Source organism: Geotrypetes seraphini, chromosome 13 (assembly GCF_902459505.1).
Source record: "Geotrypetes seraphini chromosome 13, aGeoSer1.1, whole genome shotgun sequence".
Classification (NCBI taxonomy): domain Eukaryota; kingdom Metazoa; phylum Chordata; class Amphibia; order Gymnophiona; family Dermophiidae; genus Geotrypetes; species Geotrypetes seraphini.
In genome coordinates this window covers 890,758-907,847 of record NC_047096.1, presented here as the reverse complement: position 1 = coordinate 907,847, position 17,090 = coordinate 890,758, and the positions used below count along the sequence as shown (strand labels likewise).

The 17,090-nt window shown below is 42.3% G+C and overlaps 1 protein-coding gene across 1 annotated transcript in view; it reads left to right on the top strand.

The window, feature by feature from the left end:
- Positions 1 to 17,090, top strand: part of LOC117347397 (cytochrome b561 domain-containing protein 1) — a 134,107-nt gene that overhangs the window by 80,335 nt on the left and 36,682 nt on the right. The window contains exon 3 of the mRNA XM_033918268.1: positions 236 to 451. Within this exon, the coding sequence (XP_033774159.1) occupies positions 236 to 451 (216 nt within the window). The remainder of the gene's footprint in view (positions 1 to 235; positions 452 to 17,090) is intronic.

The following is a 17,090-nucleotide window of genomic DNA, read 5'->3' as shown; positions in this document are numbered from 1 at the left end:
ATTCTTATTTTCTTATCCAAAATGTTGAGAATGGCAGATTTTTTCATGTCATGGGTCTATAAGCAGTCTGACAAAGATAAATATCTTAACTTATGTAACTTTTTTTTCTACATAAAAGGATGGCGTTTGCTCTAACAGAATTAATTAAAACATAATTTTTAAATTTCTAGTGAACTCACCTTCTTCCCAGATATGGTCATTATCTGCCTTTAATTTTCTCTTTTTCTATGTTTAGGCCACAAGTACCTGGCATTATCTAGGTGGAGAAAGCAATGGGGCAAATGGAATACATCCGAGGGTACTGAAGGGACGTTCTGGTGGCTCTCTTTTCAATGCTTCTCTAGAGTCAGGAGTGGGACCAGAGGACTGGATTAGGGCAGATATGGTCCCTCTTCACAAAAGTGGAAGTAAGAAAGAAGTAGGGAACTACAGGCCCATAAATCTTTTTGTGGTAAGTAAATTAATGGAAACATGTTTAAAAAGAGAACAGTGACGTTTCTGCAATCCATTGAATTACAGGACCCGAGGCAAAATGGATTCACTAGAGGCAGTTCTTGTCAGACAAATCTGATCAATTTCTTTGAGTGACCAGAGATTTGTATAGAAAGAGTGCAATAGATGTGGTGTATTTATATTTTAGCAAAGCTTTGACAGTATCTAATAAATAAACTGAGTGCCCATGGGATGGATCCTAAAGTGATGGACCACATCAGGAACTGATTGAGTGGAAGGCGACAGAGGGTAGTTGTCAGTGGAGATTGCTCTGAGGAAAGGGATGTTATCAGTGGTGTGCCTCGAGGTTTGGTTTTTGAGACTGTTCTTTTTAATACTGCTGAAGGGCTGTCTGATAAAATTTGCCTTTGTGGATGATACCAAAATCTTCAATAGAATTGACATCCCTGATGGTGTGGATAACATTTTGAAAAAACTAGCGAAGCTTGAGGAATAGTCTAAAATGTGGCATCTAAGATTTAATGCTAAGAAATACAAGGCCATGCATTTCGGCTACAAAAACCCAAGGGAATGGTACAGTATAGGGGGTGAAAACTTCTTTGTCTGAAAGAGGAATGGGACTTGGGTGTGATAGTATGTGATAAGAACATAAGAATAGCCTTACTGGGTCAGACCAATGATCCATCAGGTCCACTAGCCTGTTCTCACAGTGGCCAATCCAGGTCACTAGAACCTGGCCAAAACCCAAGGAGTAGCAATATTCCATGCTACCGATCCAAGGCAAGCAGTGGCTTCCCCCATGTCTTTCTCAATAACAGACTAAGGACTTTTCCTCCAGGAACTTGTCTAAACCTTTCTTAAAACCAGCTACGTTATCCACTCTTACCACATCCTCTGGCAACACGTTTCAGAGCTTAACTATTCTCTGAGTTAAAAATAAAAAAATTCCTCCTATTGGTTTTAAAAGTATTTCCCTGTAACTTCATCAAGTGTCCCCTAGTCTTTGTAATTTTTGACGGAGTGAAAAATCGATTCACTTGTACCCGTTCTACTCCACTCAGGATTTTGTAGACTTCAATCATATCTCCCCTCAGCCATCTCTTTTCCAAGCTGAAGAGCCCTAACCTGTTTAGTCTTTCCTCATATGAGAGGTGTTCCATCCCCTTTATCATCTTGGTCGCTCTTCTTTGAACCTCTTCTAGTGCCACTATATAAGAACATAAGCAATGCCTCCACTGGGTCAGACCCGAGGTCCATCATGCCCAGCAGTCCGCTCACGCGGCGGCCCAACAGGTCCAGGACCTGCGCAGTAGCTCCCTATCTATACCCCTCTATCCCTTTTTCCAGCAGGAATTTGTCCAATCCTTTCTTGAAATCCAGTACCGTACTCTGTCCCGCATTCCAGGTGTCCACCACACGCTGGGCAAAGAAAAATTTCCTAGCATTTGTTTTGAATCTGTCCCCTTCCAATTTTTCTGAATGCCCTCTTGTTCTTATATGTTTTGAAAGTTTGAAGAATCTGTCCCTCTCTACTTTCTCTATGCCCTTCATGATCTTGTAGGTCTCTATCATATCTCCTCTGAGTCTCCGCTTTTCCAGGGAGAAGAGCCCCAGTCTCTCCAATCTTTCAGTGTATGAGAGGTTTTCCATGCCCTTAATCATTCGTGTCGCTCTCCTCTGGACCCTCTCAAGTGTTGCCATATCCTTCTTAAGGTACGGTGACCAATACTGAACACAGTACTCCAGTACTTCGTAAAATTGCAAGCCATGGAATTGAGATAAGGAGACCAGAATTGAATGCAATACTCCAGGTGGGGTTGCACCTTAGGAGCGATGCAGGGGCATTTTGACATTCTTAGTCTTGTTAACCATCTCTTTTTTAATAATTCCTAGCATCCTGTTTGCTTTTTGGGCCGCCGCCACACATTGGGCGGAAGGTTTCATCTATGATGATACCCAGATCCATTTTTTTTGGGTGCTAATCCCCAAGGTGGACACTAGCATCCGTTAACTGTGATTCAGGTTATTCTTCCCAATGTGCATCACTTTGCATTTGTCCACATTAAATTTCATCTGCCATTTGGATGCCCAGTCTTCCAATTTCCTAACGTTTGCCTGCAATTTTTCACAATCTGCATGCGTTTTAACAACTTTGAACAGTTTAGTGTCATCTGCAAATATAATCACCTCACTTGTCATTACAATTTCCAGATCATTTATAAATAAGTTAAATAGCACTGGTCCTAATACAAACCCCTGCGGCACTCCACTGTTTACTCTCCTCCATTGAGAAATATGACCATTTAAACATACCCTCTGTTTTGTATCTGATAACCAATTCTTAATCCACAACTGAACTTTGTCACCAATCCCATGACACTTTAATTTTCTCAGGAGCCTCTCGTGAGGAACTTTATCAAAAGCTTTCTGAAAATCTAGAAACACTATATCAACTGGCTCACCATTATCCAAGAAAACTTCATTTAAGGAATGGAAAAGGTCAAAAACGGATGAAAACTGGAACATGCACAAACAACATCAACGCAGGTGCCATAAGGTGGTAAAAGGGGCCAAAAGAGACTACAAGGAAAAAATAGCCAAGGAGGCGAAGAACTTCAAGCCGTTCTTTCGATATATTAAGGGGAAACGACCCACAAAGGAAGTGGTGGGACCATTGGATGACCATGGAATAAAGGGAGCACTAAAGGAGGACAAAGCAATCGCTGACAAACTGAACACATTTTTTGCATCTGTATTTACCGAAGAAAATGTACACAGAATACCGGAACCCATCAGGCTATATGCTGGAAATGAAGACGGAAAGCTGACAGGATTGAAGGTCAGTCTAGAGGAGGTATGTAGGCAGATTGATAGGCTTAAGAGCGATAAATCCACGGGACCGGATGGCATCCATCCGAGGGTCATCAAGGAACTGAAAGGGACCATAGCTGAACTGCTTCAACTAATAGCCAATCTGTCGATCAAATCGGGAAAGATTCCGGAAGACTGGAAGGTGGCGAATGTTACACCGATCTTCAAGAAAGGTTCAAGGGGAGATCCGGGGAACTACAGACCGGTGAGTCTGACCTCGGTACCAGGAAAGATGGTAGAATCACTGATAAAGGACAGCATCATTGATCACCTTGACGGACATGGGCTGATGAGGACTAGTCAGCATGGTTTTAGCAAAGGCAGATCATGTTTGACGAACTTGCTGCACTTCTTTGAGGGAGTAAACAGACAGATAGACAAGGGCGATCCAGTCAGCATTGTATATCTGGATTTTCAGAAGGCGTTCGACAAGGTTCCGCATGAACGACTACTTCGTAAAATTGCAAGCCATGGAATTGAGGGTGTAATACTCACATAGATTAAAAACTGGCTGGAACATAGGAAACAGAGACGGGGGGGGGGTAAACGGACAATACTCGGACTGGAAGAGCGTCACCAGTGGGGTGCCGCAGGGCTCGGTACTTGGACCCGTGCTCTTTAACATCTTTATAAATGATCTGGACATAGGTACGACGAGCGAGGTGATTAAATTTGCGGATGATATGAAGTTATTCAGAATAGTAAAGACGCAGGGGGATTGCGAAGATCTGCAACGTGACATAATCAAGCTCGAGGAATGGGCATCGACATGGCAGATGAGGTTCAACGTGGATAAGTGTAAAGTGATGCATGTTGGTAACAAAAATCTCATGCACGAATACAGGATGTCCGGGGCGGTACTTGGAGAGACCTCCCAGGAAAGGGACTTGGGAGTTCTGATCGACAAGTCGATGAAGCCGTCCACACAATGTGCGGCGGCGGCAGCAAAAAGGGCAAACAGAATGCTAGGAATGATAAAGAAGGGGATCATGAACAGATCAGAGAAAGTTATCATGCCGCTGTACAGGGCCTTGGTACGTCCTCGCCTGGAGTACTGCGTCCAGCACTGGTCACCGTACATGAAGAAGGACACGGTTCTACTCGAAAGGGTCCAGAGAAGAGCAACTAAGATGGTTAAGGGGCTGGAGGAGCTGCCGTACAGTGAAAGATTAGAGAAACTGGGCCTCTTCTCTCTCGAACAGAGGAGATTGAGAGGGGACATGATTGAAACATTCAAGGTACTGAAGGGGATAGACTTAGTAGATAAGGACAGGTTGTTCAATCTCTCCAAGGTAGGGAGAACAAGAGGGCACTCTCTAAAGTTGAAAGGGGATAGATTCCGTACAAACGTAAGGAAGTTCTTCTTCATCCAGAGAGTGGTAGAGAGCTGGAACGCTCTTCCAGAGGCTGTTATAGGGGAAACACCCTCCAAGGATTCAAGACAAAGTTAGACAAGTTTCAGCTGAACAAGAACGTGCGCTGGTAGGGCTAGTCTCAGTTAGGGTGCTGATCTTAGACCAGAGGGCCGCCACGTGAGCGGACTGATGGGCATGATGGACCACTGGTCTGACTCAGCAGTAGTAATTCTTATGTTCTTATGTTCTCCATCATCACCCTTGAAAACCATTTCCGTTTCAGGTAGGTCTCTTGCATCTTCTTCTGTAAAGACAGAAGCAAATAATTCATTCAGTCTTTCTGCTATGGCCTTATCCTCCCTGAGTGCCCCTTTTGCTCCTTGATTAATTCCTTCATAGGTTTTCTGCTTCTGATGTACCTAAAAAGATTATTATGAGTTTTTGCCTCTTTTGCAAGTTTCTCTTCATATTCTTTCTTAGCTGTCTTTATCAATGCTTTGCATCTAACTTACCAGTGCTTGTGTTTCTTATTTTCTTCATTCGGATCCTTTTTCCATTCTTTAAAGGATTTTTTTTTTTTTTGAAAAGGTGACTGCAAAAGCTAGAAGGATGCTTGAGTGCATAGAGAGAAATGGCCAGTAGGAAAAAAAGAGGTATTGATGCCCCTGTGTAAGTCTCTGGTGAGACCTCATTTAGAATATTGTGTACAATTCTGGAGGCCGCACCTTCAAAAAGATATAAAAAGTATGGAGTCGGTCCAGAGGAAGGCTACTAAAATGGTGCATGGTCTTCGTCATAAGGCTTATGGGGACAGACTTAAAGATCTCAATCTGTATGCTTTAGAGCAGGGATGTCCAACTTTTTGGCTTCCCTGGGCCGCATTGGCCGAAAAAATTGTTTCTGGGGCCACACAAATGCGCAAACGCTCCGGCAAGACAGTAAACACCCAGGGGCAGCAGAGGAAAACAGTGCATCGCCCTCGACCGAGGCTGCAAAAAATACTTCATGGGGCTGCATGCGGCCCTTGGGCTGCAGGTTGGACACCCCTGCTTTAGAGGAAAGGCAGGAGAGGGGAGATATGATAGACGTTTAAATCGTACATGGTATATATGCGCATGAGGCGAGTCTCTTCAGTTGAAAGAAAACGCTAGAATGAGAGGACATAGGATGAAGGTGAAAGTGAAGAAACTCAGAAGTAACCTCAGAAAACACTTTTTCATGGAAAGAGTGCTGAACGTGTGGAACTGCCTCTCAGTAAAGGTATGGAGACAAAAAATGTATCTGAATTTAGGAAAGCTTGGGACAAGTCCATTGGATCTCTAAGGGAGAGGAAAGGATAGTAGATGGCATGGATTGGATAGGCAGACTAGATAGGCCATATGGTCTTTTATCTGACTTAATTTTTCTCTCTTTCTATAACATTCCATGCAAAACTCCCAAAGAATAGCAAGATAGTGTACTTGGATTTCAGTAAAGCGTTTGACAGTGTCCCACACCGTAGACTATTAAACAAGATGAAATCGATGGGGTTAGGTGAGAAACTAACGGCATGGGTCAATGATTGGCTGAGTGGAAGACTTCAGAGGGTGGTGGTCAATGGCACCCTCTCTAAGACATCGGAGGTGACTAGCGGAGTGCCGCAGGGCTCAGTCCTGGGACCATCCCTTTTTAACATATTCATAAGGGACTTGACCCGAGGGCTTCAGGGAAAAGTAGCGCTGTTTGCCGACGCCGCCAAACTGTGTAATATAGTAGGTGAAAGCGATCTCACGGATGGTATGGCGCAGGATCTGATCAAGTTGGAAAACTGGTCCTCAACATGGCAGCTGGGCTTCAACGCAAAGAAGTGTAAGGTGATGCACCTCGGCAGCAGAAATCCATGCAGAACATACACCTTGAATGGAGAAACACTATCTATGACCTCAGAAGAACGAGACTTGGGAGTAATCATCAGTGCAGACATGAAGGCTGCCAAACAAGTAGAGAAGGCCTCATCCAAGGCAAGGCGGATGATGGGATGTATCAATAGAAGCTTCGTCAGCCGTAAACCTGAAGTCATAATGCCACTGTACAGAACCATGGTGAGACCTCATCTGGAGTACTGTGTGCAATTCTGGAGGCCACATTACCGTAAAGATGTACTTCGAGCTAAGTCAGTCCAGCGAATGGCCACTGGGATGGTCTCCGGACTCAAGGGTCTCTCATACGAGGAAAGACTGGGCAAGTTGCAGCTCTACTCTCTAGAGGAGCGCAGGGAGAGGGGTGACATGATTGAGACATTTAAATACGTCACATGTCGTGTCGAGGTGGAAAACGACATATTCTTTCCTAAGGGACCTTCAGTCACAAGAGGGCACCCGCTCAAACTCAGAGGAGGGAGATTTGGTGGTGACACCAGGAAGTATTTCTTTACAGAAAGGGTGGTGGATCACTGGAACAAACTACCAGTGCAGGTGATCAAGGCCACTAGCGTGCTCGACTTTAAGAATAAATGGGACATCCACGTGGGATCTCTACGTGGGTCGAGCAGCACTCTGACTTAATGGGGTGGGACAGTAGAGTGGGCAGACTTGATGGGCTATAGCCCTTTTCTGCCGTCATCTTTCTATGTTTCTATGTTTCTAAGATTCTATGTAGCTTATCCTCAGGCATTAACAATGAATTTCGCCAGGTCTGATTAAGAACAGTTTATGGACTTTCTTTCCTGTAAGTAATCCAAATCTTTTTTAAACCCTATGGTTACTGCTGCACTAAGTTGATTCGCTAAAAACCATACTGGCTCCTTAGGAAATTGGAAGATCTAATGGTTAGTACAATAGATTGAGAATCTGGGGAACTGAATTTGATTTCCCACTGGGAAAGTGAGTTAGGTTATTTTTCACATTCTATGGGCCAAATAACACTTTCATCTCTTTTTTAAAAAGACGACCTAGATCCTTCTGTTTCTTCTCATTATCGCCCAATTGCTAACATACCTATACTGACAAAAATGTTAGAATCAATTGTAGCTAGTCAACTTATTGACTACCTAGATAAATTCTCCCTTCTCCAGCCATTTCAACATGGATTCAATTCCAATTTTAGTACTGAAACCCTATTGATCTCTCTCCTTTCTAAAATCAAACAAATTCAATCCCAAAATAAATATTCCATCTTACTCCAATTTGATCTATCTGCAGCATTTGATGTGGTTCACCACGATATCCTTCTTCAGCTGCTTTCAGATAAAGGTCTCCACCAAGTAGTCCTGGACTGGTTCTCTAGATTTCTTTTGTGCCGTTCCTATTTAGTGAACCTTGAAGGTAATACATCTGCTTCATGGTAACCTTCTTGAGGACCATGAAATTACATGGAAGTACTTTTAAAACAAATAGGAAAAAATATTATTTCATTTAACAAATAGTTAAGTTCTGGAACAGTGGTTAGCACATCTAGGTTTAAAAAGGTTTGGACAAGTCCTGGAGGAAAAGTCCATAGTTTGCTATTGAGACAGACATGGGGAAAGCCATTGCTTGCCCTGAGATTGTTAGCATGGAACGTTGCTACCATTTGGGGTTCTTCCAGGTACTTGTGACCTGGATTAGCCTCTGTGGAAACAGGATACAGAGCTAGATGAACCATTGGTCTGACCCAGTAGGGCTAATCTTACTGAGATAAAATGAAGGAAGATCAGAGCAGATCAAAAGAGAAATGCTCTGTTATGTCCTGCCTTACCACACTTTGTACTGTTAAGCTCTATTAGTTACCGCAATGTCGTACCAGGACAGTATTTCTCAACTGGGTCCTGGAGTACCCCTTTTCTAGTCAGGTTTTCAGAATATCCACAATGAATAGGCATGAAAGAAATTTGGAGGGCATGTATGCAATAAAGTTTATGTGTCTTCATTGTGGATAATCTGAAAACCTGACTGGCAAGGGGGTGCTGTAGGAGGTCTTGTGCTATTAAGTATTGCCATGTCAAGCTCTATGTAAATCCTGTTATGTCTTATTATGGATGTAAACTTGTAACCCGTTCTGAGCTCTTCTGGGAGAACGGGCTAAAAATCCAAATAGAGAGGATAGAGAGAGAGAGAGATGCATCATTGCAAATACTGAACAGAGTCAGAATTTATTTTAGTTCCTCTTTATGCATTGTCATTTTTTTTCTTTCACTGATTTATGTATTTTTGGCCCAGAATATGGAAGTTGTTTCACCATTAAAAAGAGTGCAGTGAAAGGTGAGGCAGAGAAAACCTGAAAGTGGGCATGGAGGAGAGAGGATTAAGAAGGGAAAGACGAAAGAGACTAATGCTCAGGTAACAAAGAACAGCTCTCTGGCAGTGAAGCAATAATTGGGTAGGTTGCAGATGAACTCCAGGGAGCTTTCAGCTACTGAACTGAAGAGAACATCTGGCTGGGGGACGGCGTTTTCAGGATGACATTTCCAGCCTCTGAGACTTATAATTTATCAAACACCAGCTGCTAGTTGAAAATTGCAGCTTTTGTAGAATGGAGAAGCCGCTAGTGACAGATCATCTGTACACGAGTGTAATGAACAAGGAAAGGCCCTTTCTCGACACGACGACTACCAGATCTACCTCTCCCTACTAGAAATTTCAGCTTGAATCCGGGCTCAAGTCTCTGACACTATGCCTGGATGGTCACTGTCAGCTTCTTTCATTCCTCCTAATCCCATCTTTCCTTTTACCACATTCTCCATTTCTGAAGGTAACACTGTCATCTTCCCTGTCTCATCAGCTCATAATCTTAAAACATCTAGTCTAGTATCCTATTTCCAACAGTGGCCAAACCAGGTCACAGGTATCTGCTAGAATCCACGCTATGCTACTTCATCCTGGGGATAAACAGTGGTTTTCCCCCAGAGCTGCCTTAATACCAGTTTGTAGACTTAAAACTCCAGCAATTTATTCAAACCTTTTTTTAACCCAGGGGTCATGTTTGATTCCTCTCTCTTTTTGTGCACACATCAAAGAGCCTGCAAAAACCGGTTGTTTCTTTCTCTGCAATATCCTCAAAATGTGTTCCTTCCTCTCTGATTACACCACCTCCTCTTTAGACTACTGTGACTTGCTTCTCAGAGGTCTCCCATTCAATCTGTTCAAAATTCTGCTGCACATTCACATTAGCCCTCTTATTAAGTCACTTCATTAGCGCCCTATCTGTTTCCAAATTCAGATCAAACTCCTCTTATTGATTTACAAGTGTATATTCATCAGGCTTACCTGTACCTTCTCCAACACCAACTCCAGACTGTCCCTTCCTGCTGTGCTGTAAGCCTGGAATCAACTTATATCTCTGGCTAAAAGCTGGCTAGAGCTGCTGATTTCCTCTGACAGCCTCAGCACTATCCAGACAGAAAAGCTCTCCTACTACTATTTATCATTTCTAAAGCGCTGTAAATGCACATTTAACATGTAATAGGAGGTCCCTGTTCACAAGAGCTTATAATCTAATTTAGACAGGCAAACCGGACATATAGGGGTTGGGGATTTTCTTTCAGAGGTATCTTAGGGGACCCAGTTATCTGCTCAGCTATTTTTGGACCTGTGGTTGCGACTCCATTCTTTGGCCACCTTTGCTTTTTTTGGTGTGTATGTTCTGTGGAGGTCTTTCTCTTCTTTGCTGTGTCGTCATCTGCACTATACTGACATAATGAGTGTCGTACTTCTGGTATAGAAATGTTTTACTGCAGATTAGTACAGCAAAATGTCTAGTAGGATTTAATGCTCATATTAATAATAATAACTTAGAGGGGGTGCGGGGTTGTTATGGAAATTTTACTAAATAATGTAAATATAATATATTTATGATATGTTTGATTGCATTAATTGAGGAAGGGTGGGTGGGAAGGGTTATAAATTTTATGTTTTTAGGATTACATGAGAATTTTAAGTGTTATATTGTAGTTATTAATGACATATTCCTGTACACTTGCTGTAAGAATTTAAAATGAATAAAGAAATTTAAAAAAATAAATGGTATAAAAATAAATTTAAAAAATAAAAATTTAAAATAAAAAATTTAAAAAATAAATTTAAAAAATAAAAATTAAGTTATTATTATACCACAAATAGTTCAAAGCAGTTTACAGGGAAAGAGACTGTATAGAGACAGCGACATTACAGAGAACATTTGAAAATACATTGGCATGTTAAGCTTAGTCAAGTTTATCTGGAAGTGAAATGAATTTGAATAGTGTGTGAAAATTATTCATGTCTTTGGGGGTTTTAAAAATGAGACGTAGGACATTGTTTTCTACTGTCCAGGTACTTTTAGGTAAAGGGGCTTAAGACTACTGTTACTAAATCCTCTGTAGAGTTTTGTGGGGGAAGAAGATTGTAACATTGAAGAGTGTTTTACCTAGGAAAGGTTAGTGCCTCAGGTACAATCTTTTTTTTTTAACGGAGGTTACCCATTAGGGTTAAAGAACAGGTATTCTCTTTAAACCATGTTTGATATCCTGGGCCATTAGGCTATCTTTATACCATATAGAAAATCCTCATTACTCTCATTCCACTGCAAACTAGATGTGTCAAATTTCCATATAATGGGAAGATGGGTATTAGGGAGCTGCCACTTTCATTTCGTATCTTCAAAGGCAGGAAATGTGCTCTCCAGGAGTACCTGATATGCCCCAGTATCTGACATAAGAAAATATGAATAGCCTCACTGGGTCAGACCAATGGTCCATCTAGCCCAGTATCCCGTCTTCACGGAGGCCAAGCCAAGTCACAAGTACCTGGCAAAAACCCAAATAGTAGCAGCATTCCATGCCTCCGATCCAGGGCAAGCAGTGGCTTCTCCCATGTATGTCTCAACAGCAGACTACGGACTTTTCCTCCAGGAACTTGTCCATACCTTTTGGAAACCAGCTACATTTAATTTTTTAAAAAAGTAAAGGCAAGAAACTTGTGACAATTTTGGAAACCAAAGTGACGCAGAGTCTGAATTAACAGTCACTAACAGGGTGGGCCATTAAATTGGCTGAAATTAATTTTCCTGAGAACCAAGACAGGAAATTTCTCTTAAGGTGCTAGGAAGGGGGATAGACCAAGATGGCGGCGATGTAGAGAAGCTGCGAGAGACGCGGTCAATAAGCTCCTAGCCTGCACTTCTACTCATACCTTGTACCGATGCCTCACTCTAAGAGGAAAGGGGTGCTTAGGGTTTCTTCCTCGCCGGCCCTGACGTCCACCCCGATTCAGCAGACAATGGATCGTTTCTTCGCGCCTTCTCTGGTGTCCAAACTGGCTGGAGTGGAGAGCCCGGCGTTGGGCGGTGACGGGAGGGAGTCACTGGCCCTTTCGGGCACTGAGATATCGCTGTCTCCTCCGGCTCCCATGGCGCCTCCGTGCCCGGCAACAGCCGAAACGCTGCGGCGAGAGACACACGCTCCCGGAAGTGAAAGCGTGAGGTCTCCCGGCGAGGGCACAGCGTTGTCGGCGGAACGGCAGATGGAAACAACAGCAGAGAGAGGGGAATTTTCTCTCTCCCAGACGGAGGTCTCCATGAATAGCATCTGGCAATTGCTTCAGCGGATGGAAGGAAAAATTGAAAAGTCAACCGAAGAGGTAACAAAATGAAATGAAAAATTGGAATCATTGACTGGGTCAGTTGAATCTATGAGATTAGAGTATACAGACCAAGCCAAGCAAATGCAGGTGGATATACAACATTTGCAACAATTTAAAGTGGCTTCAATTAAAGATAGCTCCACTATTCATAAGAAATTAGAACAATTTGAAAATTTTAATAGGCGTTTGAACCTCCGCTTTCTAAATTTTCCTCAAACCTCAGGTGTGTTACCTATTGATTTTTTGAAAAGATACATCATTGAGAATTTGGAAATTTCCTCAAACTGTATTCCTCCAATTAACAAAATTTATTACCTACCAAATAAAAAGATGCCTAATGTTAATGAAAACGGAAAGGTAACTGGAAACGAGATTGGGAAAGCAAGAGGAGGAGAGACAAATGTGATAGATTTTGCAAACGTGACGGCTTTATTGGAATAAACGAAATGGACAGAGCAACATTACTAGTATCATTTGTATTGGAACAGAATGTGAATATGATTATGAAATTGTTTTTTAAAAATTCCCAAAAACTATTTGGGGGACGGAAAATATGGATATATCCTGATGTAGCTAAGACTACACAAGAACGGAGGAAAGAATTTCTTTCAATGCGACAACAGACTATTGGAGCAACATTTTTATTGGCGTATCCCTGCAAATGCCTGGTTAGGTACTTAGGTGTTAAATATGTTTTTTTCTCTCCTAACCATCTGAAGGAATTTCTAGATGTTAAGCAGATCATCAAGGAATAAGGGATAATAATAGTAATGGGCGCTTGATACATTATGCCTTTCTTCTTTGCATTTTTCCTCTAAATTTCTCTCTAATTTATGTTTTGGTCACCCCCTAGTATTATTGTGGTCTAAGAAGGGGTTTATCATTATGATGATTGATGTAAAAGTATTATTGTGTTGTATTTTCTTTTCTTCCCTGTATTTTATGTAACAAGAATTAATTCTTGTAAAATAAGATTGTATAATTATAAAAAAAAAAAAAAAGGTGCTAGGAGCTCTGAATTTGGCCAAAAGGTTGCATCTGGCTGAGGTATGAGCAAATAAGTGGGTTTCCAGGAGACTGGGGAGAAAGGGCCACATCCCCCCTTGGAATTTATGCAGCAGCCTTCGAAAATTACCATTTGCTCATGTAGCTGATCTACATATATAAAAGCTGTTATTTGTACGCAGAGATGCTTCTAAAACAAGGACCTTAATTACATCCTTTACCCTTCAGCAATAGCTCATTGCATTTCACTTTTTCCCAAACATTATACTGCTTATTTATTTATTAGCTGTTGATTTTCACAATTCATCAAGAAGCTGCTACAATAAGAATGAAAATCAGTATATGAGTTGCTTGGGAAAGGAGCCAAACCTTCATCTGCTTCACGATGGAGACATTTTGCGTTGCGCAAAGCCTTTCAAGGAGCGTGTGGGGGCTACTCCAGAGAAGGCGTGGGGTTTGGGATCCTCCTTGGGAAGATCTTAGCAACCTTGAAGCTGTGTAGAGCGAGTTTCAAGTTTCAATTTATTTGATATACTGCAAAAACAACCACAGTTAGCCTAAGCGGTTGACAATAAAAACAAAAAAATTAAAAAGGGAGACAATAAACAAAAATACAACCAACATACCAACAAAAATGGGGATAAAGAAAGGGAAGGTTACAATAAAAACAAAAAAAGTTGGGGAAAGGAAGTCACCTTGAGATTCTGCCCAAACAATTAACGATATAAGCTGAGAAGTCAAGGTGATCCATAGCATGAAAAAGGTCTTCTTCAAGTACTCTGCCCAGTTCCTATCATGGTCTTAAGATCAGAATTTACCACTACTCATTTCTACAGCGCTAATACATTAAAACACAGAAGAGTTGGGTGTGTCATTCCTTGCGACAATCTAAGTTTTTTTTTGCAGGTCTGGGGTCCTTATAGAACCTGTAGTATGATCCTTAATACCTTGCCTGTTTACTTTGCCTTGAGCGGTGAGGGGTTGGTGGTCTTGGGGTGGCCTTTCCTTATTTTGTGTGGTTTTGGGGGGTTTTCCCCCTTTTTTATTAATTCTCTTGGGGGGGGGCGGGGGGCGGTGGAGGCCCTATGCATTGTCTCATGGGGCTCATCAGAGTCCAGGGCCCTGAGGGTACAGCTTTCGCTTTGGTCTTGTTCAGGCCGCTTTCCTCCTGCCTGCAGCACTTTTCTTCTGTCATTTCTTGTGCTTGGGTTTTCTGACAGTTCAATATTCATTGGTATATTCTGGTTCATCTTGTTATGAAGGTGTGGGGTGTGGGGAGATGGGGCTGGGATATTGGGATCAGGGGATACATGCTGTATAGTTCCTGAATGACTGTTATTTTCTGGACCATGCTCATTATCTGTTTTTCTGGTTTGTTCAATAAAAATTGCCTCAAAGTAAAACACAGAAGAGACAGTTTGCTGCTTTTGTACGATCAAATCCCAGATTATGTACCATACTTTAAGCAGAGTTAAACCCCTCCATGCTGATTCAAACGCAGATACTCTTCCTGAGATATAAATATTCAGAGTAGTAGATTTTTCTCAGAGGATAGATGGATAGATTCCCTCTGGGTACAGCTTCTGTATTCCAGTATGTTGTAGAGGTGATGAGGTTGGAAGAACAGGGGGAAGGGAGGGGGCGAGGCAGAGAAACATACTGAAAAATCCAAGATCCAGAGAGGATAACAGGATGATTCTTGTGTGAGGTCAGATGGAAAAGGGTGAAAACGATGGTCCTCTAGTCAAAGAGAGACAGGGTGGCCTAAATTTCCATGCAGCCATAAACCATGTGTTCAGAGGTGAGTTCCAGCAGGACTGCCAAGGCACCCAGGTAAGAGAAGGGGGGTAATAGAGAGAGGCCAATCAGAGCTGAGATTGACTCTAGGTGGCTGAGGAAAGGAAGCACCTGGAATGAACTTATCAGGCAGAGGTAGAGATGACTAGGATGCGAAAAGAGACAAAGGAATCCAAGTTTAGCTGAGAGAGAGGAAAGGTCTAGCACAAGAAAGACCAATAGAAGTACAGTTTCTACAATCTCTCAGACTACGTTGCCCATAAGGCTTATCTCACATGTCCTAAAGCAATACTGAATTACATAAGGCATAACTTATAGCCCTGTTACAACCAGGGCAAGGCTGCAGGAGTCATAACAGACAGTCCCTGCTCAAAGAGCTTACAATCTAGACAAGAAGGTGCACCAATACACTGTGCTAAGGTGGGGGAACTGACTCTGCAGCCAGAGAAAATTTTTTCTGCAGAAATGTTGTGATGCTGTCACCTCACTTACAAACTTCTATCAGACTTGCAGCATTCTGACCCGTTGTTGTCAGACCAGTGTAGAAGGTGTTGCAGTAGTCCATCATGGCAGAGCCAGCATAGTTGGTGTGAATGATAGAATCAGCTCTTGAAGGATGCTTGGATTTGCAAGATTAGGGTAAGTGCTGAGTGATTTAAAAGGAAGTTTGTATCTCCAAAATGAGATACATTAGGAACCCACAGTTGCTCAGCTTACTTTGCTTCAGGGAAAGTTTATTGTTTGTAATCTAATTACTGTTATTCAGGTGGTCAGTTTATTCAGGGCTGTAGGTAAATGTGGTTCATATCATTTGAATACATGTAAAACCAAGTGTCTGTTGACTGAACCAGCTCAGCTAAAAGGTTGTAAGAAATGCGATCACAGTGAAGTCTTTGGTAGAGCAGAAAAATCTTTTATTTTTTCCTGGCCAGAAAGGGTGTCCAATTTGCATCAAAAGAATGACTAAGTAAGCACATATAGTTCAGTACATTCATTGGTTTTATAGTTAAAAAATTTCTTAGACCCTCCTGCCTTCCTGCTCATTGGATGGAGCAATGGCAGTTCACACCCTATCAGATACTTTCTTGACTACTTAAGAACATAAAAATAGCCTTCCTGGATCAGACCAATGGTCCATCAAGCCCAGGAGCCTGTTCTCACAGTGACCAATCCAGGTCCCTAGTACCTGGTCAAAACCCAAAGAGTAGCAACACTCCATGCTACCGATCCAGGGCAAGCAGTGGCTTCCCTCATGTCTTTCTCAATAACATAAGAACATAAGCAATGCCTCTGCTGGGTCAGACCTGAGGTCCATCGTGCCCAGCAGTCCGCTCATGCGGCTGCCCAACAGGTCCAGGACCTGTGCAGTAATCCTCTATCTATACCCCTCTATCCCCTTTTCCAGCAGGAAATTGTCCAATCCTTTCTTAAACCCCAGTACCGTACTCTGCCCTATTAACGCTCTCTGGAAGCGCATTCCAGGTGTCCACCACACGTTGGGTAAAGAAGAACTTCCTAGCATTTGTTTTGAATCTGTCCCCTTTCAACTTTTCTGAATGCCCTCTTGTTCTTTTATTATTCGAAAGTTTGAAGAATCTGTCCCTCTCTACTCTCTCTATGCCCTTCATGATCTTGTAAGTCTCTATCATATCCCCTCTAAGTCTCCTCTTCTCCAGGGAAAAGAGACCCAGTTTCTCCAATCTCTCAGCGTATGAAAGGTTTTCCATCCTCTTTATCAGATGCGTCGCTCTCCTCTGAACCCTCTTGAGTAACGCCACGTCCTTCTTAAGGTACGGTGACCAATATTGGACACAGTACTCCAGATGCGGGTGCACCATCGCCCGATACAATGGCAGGATAACTTCTTTCGTTCTGGTTGTAATACCCTTCTTGATTATGCCAGGAAATTGTCCAAACTTTTCTTAAAACCAGCTACGCTATCTGCTTTTACCACAACCTCTGGCCATGCAAAAAAATGTCCTCCTATTGGTTTTAAAAGTATTTCTCTGAAACTTCATCGAGTGTCCCCTAGTCT